The 15,722-nt window shown below is 43.0% G+C and overlaps 1 protein-coding gene across 1 annotated transcript; it reads left to right on the forward strand.

Moving 5' to 3' along the window:
* The first annotated feature begins 786 nt into the window (after positions 1 to 786).
* Positions 787 to 9,947, forward strand: LOC101843923 (heterogeneous nuclear ribonucleoprotein D0-like). Its single transcript, XM_040743298.1, is given in 5 exon segments — positions 787 to 1,552; positions 1,555 to 1,660; positions 8,718 to 9,479; positions 9,481 to 9,526; positions 9,528 to 9,947. Coding segments are annotated over 5 exon segments (1,797 nt in total). The 3' UTR covers positions 9,645 to 9,947.
* Positions 9,948 to 15,722: the final 5,775 nt, after the last annotated feature.

Here is a 15,722-nt window from a genome sequence, read left to right on the forward strand (position 1 = left end):
CCTCCCGGAAGAGACCAGGTTAAGAGAGCATCCTTGATTGAAAGATGAGCCATTTGTGTGCCAGGGATAAATACTGATCTACTACCCAAGACTCCATAGATTGTCTAGGCCAGTCACTGACACCCACATTCAGGGGATCTGGATCACTCCCATGCTTGCCTCTCAGACTTCAGTTTGGGGTCCAAGAGCATCCCCTTCTTCAGGTCAGCTGTTTCTTTGGGTTAAAGCAACCCACTCTTGATCACTTTGTCATCAGTCTTCTCTCTCTGTCACTGGGTTCCAGAGATTCAGTTAAGTGTTTAGCTGTGAGTGTCTACCTCAGCTTCCATCTGTCACTGGATTAAGGATCTAGAATGACATATAAGGAAGTTGTCCAACTCATTATCAGGGAGGGGCATTTAAGGTAGTCTCTATACTATTGCTTAGTTTGCCAGTTGGTGTCATCCTTGTAGATTGCTAGAGATCTCACTGGTGCCAGCTGTCTCCTCAAACCTATAATGACTCCCTCAATTGTCTCTCATCCTTCTCTTCTCTATCCTTCCCCCTACTCAACCGTCCTTCTTCCCAATGTCCTCCATTACCTCAGAGTTAACAGTTGGGAAAAGATTTTCCAATCAGACCTAGTTTCTTGAGGACCCATTTAAAAATCTCTTAAAGGTATTCACATTGTCTTTGCAACTCACAGGGTTAAAAAGAAAAGGATAAACAGGCAATAAAATAGAAAGTACTACTGCCTGTAGACTCAACTTAAGAAGCATCGCTGAAGACTCTCATTTCCCTGCTATCATGTCTAAGTCGGCATCACCCAAGGAGCCTGAACAGCTGCGGAAACTCTTCATTGGAGGGCTGAGCCCCGACACAACCGACCAGAGTCTAAGAACCCATTTTGAGCAATGGGGAACGCTCACCGACTGTGTGGTGAAGAGGGATCCAAACACCAAGCAATCCAGGGGCTTTGGGTTTGTCACCTACGCCACCGTGGGAGAGGTGGACGCTGCTATGAATGCGAGACCACACAAGGTGGATGGAAAAGTTGTGGAAGCTAAGAGAGCCATTTCTAGAGAAGATTCCTGGAGACCAGGTGCCCTCCTAACTGTGAACAAGATCTTCGTGGGTGGTATTAAAGACGACACGGAAGAACAGCACCTGCGAGATTACTTTGAGCAGTATGGGAAAATTGAATTGATTGAATTTGTTACAGACAGAGGCAGTGGGAGAAGAAGAGGGTTTGCTTTTGTCACCTTTGATGACCATGACCCTGTGGACAAGGTTGTTATTCAGAAAGACCATACTGTGAACGGCCACCACTGTGAAGTGAGAAAAGCCCTGTCAAAGCGAGAGATGGCTAGACTTCGAAGTGGTTCCGGAAACTTTGACGGTGGCCGTGGAGGTGGTTTTGGCAGTAATGACGATTATGGTGGAGGGGGAAACTTCAGGGGTGGTGGTGGATTCCATGGTAGACGTGGTGGTGGCTATGGTGGCAGTGGGGGTGGCTCTAATGGATTTGGTAATGCTGGAAGCAATTGTGGCAAGAGCTCCCGTCCTAATGGTGGTGAAGCCAACACTTTGCTAAACCAGGATACCAAAGTGGCTGTGGTGGTTCCAGCACCAACAGTACCTATGGCAGTGGCAGGAGATTCCAATTGCAGCCAGGGAACAAGTCTTAGCGGGAGCGGAGAGTCAGATAAATCACAGGAATCTGTAGGTTCCAACTGATTTATGAACTTAGCCAAGCACAGTTGTGGCAGCGCCTTGCTTCTCCAAAGAAGAGATTTATTGGACAATACTCACATGTAAGGACAAAATCTCCAGGACTCTATTTCTGACAGTTGTGTAGCAGATTACTTCAGTTTCTGTCTGGAAAGTGTAAAGCATTTCAACTAGGGTTTTACTGTAAACCTTTATTCACCCATGCTATGGATTGTTAAATGTAATATCTGATCATGATGCTGAATAAAATGTGTCCTTCCTAAAAAAAAAAGAGTACTAACACATTAAATTGTTGTCAGCTCTGCACCATCAAATACTTCCAAGTTTTAATTTGGTCCCCACTGCAGAAGGACTTGAGAGTGCAAGGATCATGTGTCAATATAGCCATCTAGGGTCAATGCTCCTGAGTGGATGGATCTGTGCATTCTCTGCAGCTGTGATGCTGCCTGAAGTCCCACAGGCTGTGTGGTCATGAGGGAAACACAAGTGAGAGAGCAGGTGGGGCAGTGCCAGGGACAAACAAAAGGCAGGAAAGAAAAAGACATGGAAAACACCCCAGGCACATTGACATGCCCCTTAACTCTAGCACTCAGAAGGCTATAGGAGACTGCCATGAGTTCAAGGCTATCCTGGGCTATGTAGTCAGACTCCTGGAACCCAGGTGAAAAGAGGAGTCATGAGCAAAGGAATCAAGACAGGGCTGGTGAAACCCACAGAGGCAGCTGACCTGAACAAGGGGAAATACATGGACCCCAGACTAATGACTGAGAGACCAGCATGGGACTGATCCAGACCCCTTCCCCCTCCTGAACCTGGGTGTCAGAGAGGAGGCCTTGGCGATCTATGGGACCTTAGACAGTAGATCAGTATTTATTCCTGGCATACAAAGGACTTTTGGAGCCCATTCCACATGCAGGGATGCTCTCTCAGCCTGGACACATGTGGGAGGACCTAGGCTCTGCCTAGGATGATATGAGAGACACTGCAAATTTCTCCTGGAAGGCCTTATCTTCTTGGGGAACAGAGGAGGGAAAGGAGAGGGAATTAAAAGTACCATATGTAGAAAGTTAAATAAAAATTATTATAAAAACAAAAAAGCAATACACAATAATTAGTAGATTTCACATATATTTATATGTATCAGTAGTAAATTTGCAAATAGAGAACTGAAAAAATATTAAAATCAAAATAGATATATAAAAAATATCTAAGAAGAAACGTAATGAAATAAGTAAAACACTTCACTGTAAGAAAATATAAGACCATTTTAAAAAAGGAAATTAAAAAAAAAACACCAGTTTATGGAAAGAGCTATGTTCCCAGACTGGCAGAATTCATGCAGCAAAAACTTACTACCTAAAGTAAGAAACAGATTCAGCACAAGTCCTGTAAAATATTCAAATGACACTCTTCATAGAACCGAAAGAAAAAAATCCAAAACACATACAGGAACAAGAGATTGGAAATTGCAAACGTATCAACCCTAAGCAAAACAAACGATGGTTTAAGTACCACATTACCCAACCTCTACTTAAACTGTAACACTCATGTATAAATCTAAGTGCAAACTTAACTGTAGGGACAAAGTGTGACTGTCACATTGACAGGATCAGAAATCACCTAGCAGAGACTCTTTACAGGTGTGTCTCTGAAGCAGCAACTTGATAAGGAAAACTGAGATGGGAAAGCATGTTCTCACAATAGATGCCATCATTTCCTTGACTTACAGCCTAGGCTCTCCAAAACGTGGGGAGCTAGGAGTTGGACAGACATTCAGAGAACTAGCTGCTGTTGCAGAGGACTGGAGTTCAGTTTTCACAACTGCCTGTAACTTCCCTTCCAAAAGATCCAATCCTCTCTCTCTCCTCCTTGTCCTCCTCTTTCTTCCTTCTCTTCCTTCTCCTACTCTTCCTCCTCCTCCTCTTCCTCCTTGTCCTCTTCCTCCTCCACCTCCTGCTGCCTTCTCCTTCCTTCTTCTCTTCCTCCTCTACAATGATTTATTTATTTTTGATTTGGCATGGGTTTTACATGCATATATGTATGTTGGGCCTCAAAAATTAAAAATGGAACTACGCTGTGACCAAATCTGACCTGTCCTGAGCACAAGGACAAATCACTGCACATTCTAGCACAGAGGTCAATGATCATCCACATCTCCTGCTGAAAGACCCCTACCTAGGACCCCCTAGGAAAAGAAAAGCAAGGCCAGGCCGTTGCCTAATGAAAGAAACCCAGACCAGGTGTTTCACCCTCAAAACAGGATGTCTGTGATCACTATAGCAGTCATGGGACCCGGATAATAATTGCTGAAGCGTGCTGGGAACTTTCATATGACAATACTAGAAAACCTAGTCCTTGGCAACTACCCTGGCCCCCAATTGTGTCTGATCACTGTAGCAATCATAGGACCCGGATACTAATTGTTGAAGCATGCCGGGGTCTTTCATGTAGGAAACCTAGTCCTTGGCAACTACCCCTGCCCCCCCAGATGATCTCAGCCCATGCTTCAGTAGCCAATGAAATATCTGTTGCTATGCTGATACTTATGTAATCATTAAAACTCCATAAATAGTGTACTCCCTACAAGCCCGGTATGCTCTGCACCCGAGTTGCAGTAGCATCCGCAGGCGCCTGTGTACTCAATAAATCACCTCTTGCATTTGCAGCCAGTGGTCTGGCCCCGGTTCTTGGGCAGAGGGTTCGGTTCAGTGCCCGGCGTTTTGATGCCGAGGTCTTTCACTGCTACATTATTCCCAATGTAGAGACAGCTTAGTTGTCCAGCAACAGAGGAGCACATTTTGAAAATGATAGACACAATGGAATTCTATTCAGCTGTAAAAAAAAGTAAAATTACAAGATTGTAGAAGAAATGGGTGAACCTAGAAAATATATTAAGCAAGTGACCCAAAGAAAAAAACAACAAAAAACCCAATGGACTGTTCTGTGGGTGCTGGGAACTCCTGTGTGTCACTGTGAAGCCTGTGCATCACCACAGTCCCCAAGGAGACCATGAGATGACATCTCCTGAATATGACACAGCTAACCGTTCTTGTCAGTTTCTGTCACTGAGTAAGTCAGGGAAAGCTGAAGAGAGCTTCCCAATGCTGGAAACATTTTAAAAGGCAAAGATCCTCACTCTGGTTTTGTACGAAAATCTAAAGATCTCCATCAGTATCACCAAAACCCTAGAGGACAAAAATTACTGGTGTAACTGGGTCTGAACTTAGAAAGTAAACACCAAGAAGAGCTGAAAGGAAAACCATGGGACTCAAGCCAGCTGAGCACCTGGGAACACTTTGTACAACAAGGCTCAATTTTATTATTAAACTTATTATTATTATTATTAAGCCTACTTCATAGCCAGCATGTCAAAGGTTCTATAAAACACAGTAATGTTGTCAACAAAAAGCAATCGTTTACCCTGACTGTTCCATAGCAATTGTGGAAGGCAATGGGCATTCCTATACTCCCTTCCATGTTTCTTGGCATCCAAATTCTCTTCTTATTTATTTATTTATTTATTTTTATTTTTTGGTTTTTTGAGACAGGGTTTCTCTGTGGCTTTGGAGGCTGTCCTGGAACTAGCTCTTGTAGACCAGGCTGGCCTTGAACTCACAGAGATCTGCCTGCCTCTGCTTCCCAAGTGCTGGGATTAAAGGTGTGTGCCACCAACGCCCGGCTCAAATTCTCCTCTTGAGAATTACCAACATCACATGTTCCTATTCCCGTCTTACAAATTTGCTTCATCCTTACAAACTATCCCCAACACACCATATCATTATGGCTTTAGATGTGCTAGAGGGCAGTCTTGAATCTAAAAGAAGCTTCCTTAGATGGACACTGTCTCACAGCAAAGATACCACTGGCCTAGAAGGGCTGAACTCTGCTGCCCTTGATGTGAAAACCCCCTTGTTTTAGGTTTCTCTTCCATTCCAGATTGTCCTTGGCTCAACTGGGGCTGCGCACACTTGCTTAAAGAGCCAGAAAATATCTTAGTGCTCTTATAATGTTAATGTGAAGTTCTAGAAGGAGCCTGTTTCCCCTAAGTCAGCTATTCATTCCTATCTTTTGGGGCTGAAACAGTCAGTCACTGGGCATGTCTACATGGTGATGTATTGTGTATTATTTGTTAAAGCTTGCCTGAGGATACAAAAAGCAGGCAGTCAAAAAGCCATAGAAGCCAAAAAAAAAAACAAAAACAAAAACCGGGCGTTGGTGGCACACGCCTTTAATCCCAGCACTCCGGAGGCAGAGGCAAGCCTTTAATCCCAGCACTCCGGAGGCAGAGGCAAGGGGATCTCTGTGAGTTCGTGGCCTGGCTGGACCGACAGCCTCCAAAACAATACAGAGAAACCCTGTCTAGGAAACCCAAAAAAAAAGCCATATAAGCCACACACATGCCTTTAATCCCAGCATTCAGAAGCTGGGAGATGGTGGTACACACCTTTAATCTTAGGATTTAGAATTAAGAGATGAGAGATCTCTGTGAGTTCAAGACAACCCAGATCTACACAGGAGTGGATCATTCTAAAGAGAATTGCGGCTCACACCTTTAATCTCAACATTAGGGAAGCATATAAGACAGAAGTAAAGTCTCAGAAAGAATGCACAGAGGACAGACAGCAGTCTGATGCTTGGTGAGAGCTCGAGGAGACAGGATACCACATTCAGCCTAAGATAGAGGTAAGAAGCTAGCGATCAGCTGTTTTGCTTTTTCTGATTTCAGCTTGAAGTTTGAACCCAAATAAGAGTCTCTGGGGTTTTTGTGTGTGGGAGTTACACTGGAGTAAGAAAGTCAAATCCATCTGAGGCCTAGGGTAGATGCCACATTCTTACCTCCCCTGGCAATATCAGCCGGTATGAAGTGATTTTATAAAAATACCCCATGAATAGAAACCAGGAGACAAACACAGACTAGGTTTTGACAGTTCGTCCTGAGTTGGCCCCATTCGGATGTTTTGGGCATCCTCCTTTCCTCATAATTTCTTGAAGCCCCATTTACAAATCTGTCAGATAAAGGTAATCATATGGTCCTTCCATCAGTTACTGGGCAGGTTTACATTGGTGTGTTGTTTATGATTTTTAAAGCTTGCCTGAGGATTCTGAAATCAGTCAGTCACAAGCCATAGAAGCAAGGCACACACCTCTAATCCCAGCAGCCAGAAGATAAGAGGTGGTGGTACACACCTTTAAACTTAGGACTCAGCATTAAGAAATAGACTGATTTTGGGCGTTGAAGGCAACCCAGAGTGGATGAGTCTAAAGAGAATTACAGCTCACACCTTTAATCCCAATGTCAGGGAACTATATAAGACAGAAGCAAGGTCTCACAGACCACCCACACTGAGGAGAGGCAGCAGTCTGTGGCTTGAGAAGAAGGGACCATCCCATTCTGCCTAAGATAGAGGTAAGAAGCTAGTGACCAGCTGTTTTGCATTTCTGATATTCAGCTTGAAGTTTGAACCCCAGTATCACTATCTGTGTTTTTTATTTTATTTTTCTGTTACACTGGGGTAAGGAAGGTCAAATTCATCTGAGGCATGGGGTTAATGCCACACTTCTCCTCTCCCCTGGCAGTATCTGCCAGTGTGGAGTGATTTTATAAATATACCTCATAAATAGACCATTAGACAAAGACTAGGTTTTGACAGTACATCTCTCATTTTGGCCTCATCCAGATATTTTATGCATCCTCTGATCCTCATAATTACTTTTTAAAGATTTTTTATTTGTTTTTAACTCTCTGATCACTTTCCCAAAAACTTCTAAACACTTGTGTATGTAGTGTATTATTGCAAGGAAGAAACTTTGGAGCTCCTTTCAACCTAGATACTGTTGCTGTATTCATTCAACCTAGATACTGTCATTGTACATAACAGGATAACATTACTAAATAAGATCTTTTTAAATGGTCATGCTGAGCATTGCTGCTTTATTTCATGATTAAAAGCATATGATCTCGGTGAGCCAGAAAGTCCACTTGCTAAAATTTGCCCAGTAAATGCACCACGTGCACATAAACTGATGTGTCTTCAGTAACATTCCTGGCTAATTTGCTTTATTGTGGCTTGTATGTTTCTCCTTTTTTCATTTTTTATATTTATATTAGAAACAACCTTGATTCACATGTCAATCCCAGCTCTCTCTCCCTACATTCCTCCCCAGCACACCAGCTACCCACCCAAGCCCCACTTTGATCCCCAGGCAGGGTGAGGCCCTCCATGGAGGATCTCCATTGTCTGTCATTTCATTCAGGGCAGTGCCTAGGCCCTCCCCGAAGAGACCAGGTTGAGAGAGCATCCTTTATTGTGGGATGAGCACCCAAAGGTCATTTGTATGCCAGGGATAAATATTGATCTACTACCCAAGGCCCCATAAATTGTCCAGGCCTAGTCACTGACACCCACATTCAGGGGGTCTGGAATAATCCCATGCTTGCCTCAGACATCAGTTTGTGGTACAAGAGCTTCCCCTTGTTCATGTCAGCTGTTTCTGTGGGTTAAACCAACCCACATTTGACCTCTTTGTCATCAATCCTCCCTCTCTGTAACTGGGTTCCAGGAGTTTAGCTGTTGGTGTCTGCCTCTGCTTCTGTCTGTCACTGGATGAAGGTTCTAGGATGTCACATAAGGAAGTCGTCAAACTCATTATCAGGGAGGGGCATTTAAGGTAGTCTCTATACTATTGCTTAGTTTGCCAGTTGGTGTCATCCTTGTAGATTGCTAGAGATCTCACTTGTTCCAGATATCTCCACAAACCTATAATGACTCCCTCAATTGTCTCTCATCCTTCTCTTCTCTATCCTTCCCCCTACTCAACCGTCCTTCTTCCCAATGTCCTCCATTACCTCAGAGTTAACAGTTGGGAAAAGATTTTTCCAATCAGACCTAGTTTCTTGAGGACCCATTTAAAAATCTCTTAAAGATATTTACATTGTCCTTGTAACTCACAGGGTTAAAAAGAAAAGGATAAACAGGCAATAAAATAGAAAGTACTACTGCCCTTAGACTCGACCTAAGAAGCATCGCTGAAGACTCTCATTTCCGTGCTATCATGTCTAAGTCGGAGTCACCCAAGGAGCCTGAACAGCTGCGGAAACTCTTCATCGGAGGGCTGAGCCTCAAAACAACCGACCAGAGTCTAAGAACCCATTTTGAGCAATGGGGAACGCTCACCGACTGTGTGGTGAAGAGGGATCCAAACACCAAGCAATCCAGGGGCTTTGGGTTTGTCACCTACGCCACCGTGGGAGAGGTGGACGCTGCTATGAATGCGAGACCACACAAGGTGGATGGAAAAGTTGTGGAAGCTAAGAGAGCCTTTTCTAGAGAAGATTCCCGGAAACCAGGTGCCCTCCTAACTGTGAACAAGATCTTCGTGGGTGGTATTAAAGAGGACACAGAAGAACAGCACCTGCGAGATTCTTTTGAGCAGTACGGGAAAATTGAAGTGATTGAAATCGTGATGTACAGAGGCGGTGGGAGAGGAAGAGCGTTTGCTTTTGTCACCTTTGATGACTATGACCCTGTGGACAAGATTGTTATCCAGAAAGACCATATTGTGAACGGCCGCCACTGTGAAGTGAGAAAAGCCCTGTCAAAGCGAGAGATGGCTAGACTTCGAAGTGGTTCCGGAAACTTTGGTGGTGGTCGTGGAGGTGGTTTTGGCGGCAATGGCAATTTTGGTCGAAGGGGATACTTCAGGGGTGGTGTTGGATATGTTGACAATGGGGTAGGCTATAATGGATTTGGCAACGATGGAGGCAGTTTTTGGCAGGATCTCCCGTTCTTATCGTGGTGGTGGCAAATACTTTTCTTAAACCAGCAAACCAATATGGCTGGCGTGCTTCCAGCACCAGCAGTGGTTATGGCAGGGGATGGAGGTTCCAATTACTGGACACAAAGCTTAGCAGGAGAGGAGAGCCAGACAAGTAACAGGAGAGCTATAGGTTACAACAGATTTGTGAACTCAGACATGCACAGTATTGGATGGGCATAGCTACTCCAAAGAAGACATGTGTTAGCAAATACTCATGTGTACTGGCAAAACCTCCAGGAATGTGTTTGTGACTAATTGTACAGCGGGTTACTTCAGTTTTGTACTGTGCAAAGTATAAAGATTTCCAACAGAGGGTTTTACTGTAGACTTTTTTCACCCATGCTGTAGATTGCCAACTGTAATATCTGATCATGATGCTGAATAAAATGTGTCCTTCCTAAAAAAAAATAAAAAGAGTACTAACACATTAAATTGTTGTCAGTTGTGCGCCATAAATACTTCCAAGTTTTAATTTGGTCCCCACTGCAGAAGGACTTGAGAGTGCAAGGATCATGTGTCAATATAGCCATCTAGGGTCAATGCTCCTGAGTGGATGGATCTGTGCATTCTCTGCAGCTGTGATGCTGCCTGAAGTCCCACAGGCTGTGTGGTCATGAGGGAAACACAAGTGAGAGAGCAGGTGGGGCAGTGCCAGGGACAAACAAAAGGCAGGAAAGAAAAAGACATGGAAAACACCCCAGGCACATTGACATGCCCCTTAACTCTAGCACTCAGAAGGCTATAGGAGACTGCCATGAGTTCAAGGCTATCCTGGGCTATGTAGTCAGACTCCTGGAACCCAGGTGAAAAGAGGAGTCATGAGCAAAGGAATCAAGACAGGGCTGGTGAAACCCACAGAGGCAGCTGACCTGAATAAGGGGAAAATACATGGACCCCAGACTAATGACTGAGAGACCAGCATGGGACTGATCCAGACCCCTTCCCCCTCCTGAACCTGGGTGTCAGGAGGCCTTAGCAATCTTTGGGAACTTAGACAGTAGATCAGTATTTATTCCTGGCATACAAAGGACTTTTGGAGCCCATTCCACATGCAGGGATGTTCTCTCAGCCTGGACACATGTGGGAGGACCTAGGCTCTGCCTACGATGATATGACAGACACAGTCACAAAACGAGAAACATGGCATGTACTCTCTCATATATGGATTTTAGACATAGATCTGGGGAGTGCCAGCCTACAATCCCATGGCCAGAGGGTCTGGGAAACCTTCATTCAGTGGCTGATGGAAGAAGAGGCAGACTCCCATGGCTAAGCACTGAGCTGAACTCAAGAAAGCCAGTAACAGAGAGGGAGGACTGATGACCAAAGGGATTAAGACTGGGCTGGTTTAACCCCAGAAACAGCTGACCTGACAAGGGTTAACTCTTGAATCCCAGGATGATGCCTGGGAATCCAGCATGGGACTGATCAAGACCCCGGGAATTTGGGTGTCAGTGAGTAGGCCTAGGTAATCTATTGAGCCTTAGGCAGTAGATCAGATTTCATCCCCAGTATATACATGGACTTTGGACTCCCATCCAACAATGTGAGATGTACTCCCAACCTGAACTCTTGGGGGAGGGTCTAGGTAGGCCCTGCCCTGGATGAAACGACAGCCTATGAACACCCCCATGGAGGGCCTCACCCTCCCTGGGGAAATAAGGAGATAATGACAGGGGTTGAGGGGAGGGCACAGGAGGAGGGGAGGGAAAGGGAGAGGGACCTGGAACTGACTTGTGAAGCAACCTTGTTTCTAATCTAAATTTAAACTTAAAAATAAATAATAATGAAAAAAAACTTAGAAGCTATTTCCATATGCTACTGAAACTAAATCACCAGCCAGAGAGAGAGAGAGAGAGAGAGAGAGAGAGAGAGAGAGAGAGAGAGAGAGAGAGAGAGAGAGAGAGAGAGAGAGAGAGGAACAGATAGACAGATACAGAGAGAGACACACACATACAGAGAGAAATTAATTTTGAGATGCGTATCAGCTGCTGGACCCTATTTCCTTAGTAACTGTAATCGTGTTCTTATACCTGACTTTGATTGGAACTGTGATCAGCCTGACTATTAATAGGGGTCAACACCATATGACTGTGCCTGATCCATAGCCAAAAGAACAAAGGTGAAAAACTGGTTTGGGTTCCGGTTTGATAGAGTATCCCCATCCATGCCCAAGCCTGCAAAAGAATCTGATACCAACTTGAAGCATTTAAAAACAATTCTCATCTGTCCAGCCTCTCTCTTTCCTCTCTCTTCTCTCTCTCTCTCTCTCTCTCTCTCTCTCTCTCTCTCTCTCTCTCTCTCTCTCTCTCTCTCTCTTTATCTCTCTACATTATTATTAGTAGCAAGTAAATTCTCACTCAATTTGAGAAACATGTACAAGAAGGTAAACTTGTCATGACTTGCCAGTTCCTTCCTGCCACTGTAGGCACAGTGTTGTTCTTTTGTTTCCTTTGTGAGTAGAGTAAATGGAACAGGAAACCATGCTTCAGTCACTAGTGGATGAAAACATGAACCACGAGACTCAACAAACCCATGTGTAGTTTATTGAAGGGAAAGGGAAGAAGAAAGTGGGGGAGGGGGAGAGAGACAAGGTATGGAGAGAGAGAGAGAGAGAGAGAGAGAGAGAGAGAGAGAGAGAGAGAGAGAGAGAGAGAGAGAGAGAGAGAGAGAGAGAACATGTGGCAATGCTAGCTTAAAAAGGGAAGCTTGCACATTCGTACTAAGTCTTTATGCAGCCCCATAATGGGCGACATAGCTATGATGTGACCATGCAATGCAGGGAGGGCCCTTTGAGCTGCCTAAGTAACTGCCTGAATGTAGATAAGCATGTCCCACTCATTGGTCAGGGGTGGAGGTCAGCATAACAGCTGGGTTCCAACCCACAATACACAGCCTACTACTGTATCCCTTCAATCTGGACAGTGAATCTAAATGAATATGATGAAGATTAAAGAAAAAATAGTGTGGTTTGACAAAGAGGAGGGATCATTTAAACCTTTTCACCATCTTAGCATAGGAAGTGACTCCCCCAGAAAATCACACTTTTCTATCTTTTCCCTAGTTAAACTTCAGGAATGGATGGAATGACTATGGAAAAAAAAAACACCATGAAAAACTATACAGCCATCTCTTCTACAGGTACTTTGGTTTTGTTTTTTTTCACATGTATATGGTATGCATGCATACTGGTGTTTGTGTGTGTGTGTGTGTATGTGTGTGTGTATGTGACTATAGGAACATGTATGTGCATGTGGAGGCTGGAGTTTGATATTGGGAACATTACAATTAATCTCTACTTTATTCATCGAGTCAGGTCCCTCATTTGAACTCAGAGTTCCTAACTATGTCTAGTTTGGCGAGGTAGCTTGCTTGAAGATCCCCTTTCACTGAACTGGAACAACAGAAAGATGTCAGATCCACAAGGCATTCATGTGGGGATTGAACTGTTATTCTCCTGCCAAAGAGCCAACTGACTCTTTAGCTTCTTCTACCACACGTCCTTTGATATGAAAATTTACCTGTGCTATTACTGAGACTGGCACCCAATAAAGGAACCTGCTTTCCTGCTTGATAAATAGATTTTTAAGTCCCCACTTTTCATTTTTAAAAATATTTTCCTTTAGGCCTTGGGTGTATATGAAAGTTTATATCACAGAGAACAAAAATATCAGACCAGGAATGCCATTTGTCTTCCATCATTGTTATGGATTGCACACCTCTGGCAAATTTTCTTACTCAGAGCCTGTAATGGAAAGATACATACCTGTGTGAATTTTACCAAGAAGTTTGGAGACCATGTAAGTAAGTGTTGGAGACTATTTTTAGAGTGGATAAAATGCAGTGTTTCTAAAAATAAAGTTTCCATCGACTAGAGCCCTCAAGATTGCTGACAGACAGTCTTTGGAGCAGAAGTCGTCAGCAGGAACTCAATAATCCATGAATGGAAAGGCCACACAATGACACGAGGATGCTAACTTCCTCTTCTTGGAGTCTGTTAAGTGGGGCAGATGACTCCAAAGGTAAAGCAAACGCTGACCTTTGTACTCCTACTGATGGCATGAAGGTCTGTTACACTTAGAATGGTGCTGAAAACAAGCCATGAATCATAACCTTATGTCCATTAGCAACAAGGAATCTGTGCATGTTAGGGAAAGATGGGATCACAGTGAGAACACAGACTGAAAATCTAACAAACCACTTATAATACAGGGACAAAAGTGGGAATTATACCAAGGAACCAGAATTGCAAAAACGTAGAGCAAATGAGGATGGAACATGTAACAGACAACGATGAGGATGCAGGCAGAAACCCGATCGTGTATGCTATGATAACACATTATTAATGACCTTTCAGCCAGAATTTTCCAGTCATTTCCTTACATATGAAGATATTATAGTAAAACTGAGAGACCTATAATAGAGATGCCCACCCAACACTATGTGCATCCTTATATTTCTCTCTGCAAAGCACACAGACATCTGTTTACCTGTTGCCAAATATCTTTTCCTGAAAACATATCTTTAACTCCCACATGCAGGTTGACTGTCACCCAGTGGGTCAGTAAAGAGCCATTTCTTCCTCAGTACTGCTCACTGCAGAGTCTGGGCACCTTTGCAGCCTGTGTTGTTGGTGCATAGAGATCACAGTAATTGAATACTTCTTTCTGTGCTGCTCTTGGCCACATTTCCAGCATTTGTGAAGTATAGATATTTATCAGACATCACATGCACCAGGCATTGACTACAAAGAATCATTGAAATATGTAAATGGTCCATGAGAACTCCACACGTAAGCGGCCAATACAAACAGTGTAAATAAGTTGAAATTTGTGTAATGTTTTACAAGAGCTCCATCCTGGAGGGGAGACATCAGTATTTTTTCTCTTGTCTAGTGTGACTGGATTGAAGGAGGGCTGCTTTTTTGTGAGGTTTAAAGCATGAACTAACACTAGATGTTAATTCTAAGGCACTTAGATTTTCATGTGGAAGGGTATAGTGCACTTACATCCTGCATTTAATTTTTAAAACTCTTTTTATAACTCTATTATGTTAACATGGCTCAAAATATAGCTCAGCCCCCAGAGAAGGCACACATGATAATATTATATGTCATGTTACATACAACTTATCCATTGTGACCAGTGTAATTTGTAGAAGAATATAAGAAGCATGGAGTTACCATACTAAGAAGAATATTTGAAGACTGTGGTACTGTCCTCTTGGAGAAATAAAGCACAACGTGGTAGTCTCTTGGATTGTGGTGCACTCCCAAGCAATTAGATCGATACTGTGCATTGACTTTTATAAAAAATAATTTGTTTTGTGAAGAATTGGCTGTTTCTCTGCTTTCGTGTTGTCAGTCTCCATAGGACTTCTGTGCCCATTAAAGTAACAAATGAAGATAAGATGAAACATGGAGGAGCAATACAGTTCATAAAAAGAAAGGACTAGCAAACAACTTTCCCATTTGGAGATGCAGTATTCTAAAACATGACTGTATTTCAAGGATTACGGTGACCATAGTGGTACAACACTGTGGTCAGTGACAGGGATTAGATGCTGTTTACCTTGGAGGTGGAATCTGAGACAGGGCACAATTTGTCTAATGTGGCTAGAAACTTCTACAGGAGTCTCGAGAAACAGTTTCCCTACATGAAATGCTTCATATGACTGTAATCTCTATGATGAGCACTGTGACAGTGTACTCCTCAATACTGAATGGATATGTTCTCTACACTTCCTTCTAAAACTTTCGTAGTTTTATGTAAGGTCTTTTTATCTTGAGATCAATCTTGATAATGATTTTTTGGATGTGACACAGGGAACAAAAGCACAAGTACTTATGATTGATTAAGTAGGGATAGGGATTGATAGATTTATAAAACTGCATTCAAAGAAAACAAGCAAATGAATAGGTAACTTATGAAATGGGGAAAGCTTTTCCTTTTAGATGTCTTAAATTTTAAAATAAACATTTTAAGTTAGAATAAAAAGTAATAATATTTATCTTCAGAAATATGCACCATTATACTTTGTTTCCAAACCAAGTTTCTAATGAAGGGCTCATTTTAAAATATGAAGTAAACCCTCATGATTTAATAGCAAAAAATCCACACAACTTTTTTAAAATGAACATTTTGGGATGCAGCTTTGTAAGACTTAACTAAAAAAAGAACTGAGAGGGCTCAGTG

This window comes from Mesocricetus auratus, unplaced genomic scaffold, assembly GCF_017639785.1.
Source record: "Mesocricetus auratus isolate SY011 unplaced genomic scaffold, BCM_Maur_2.0 Super-Scaffold_15014, whole genome shotgun sequence".
Lineage (NCBI taxonomy): Eukaryota > Metazoa > Chordata > Mammalia > Rodentia > Cricetidae > Mesocricetus > Mesocricetus auratus.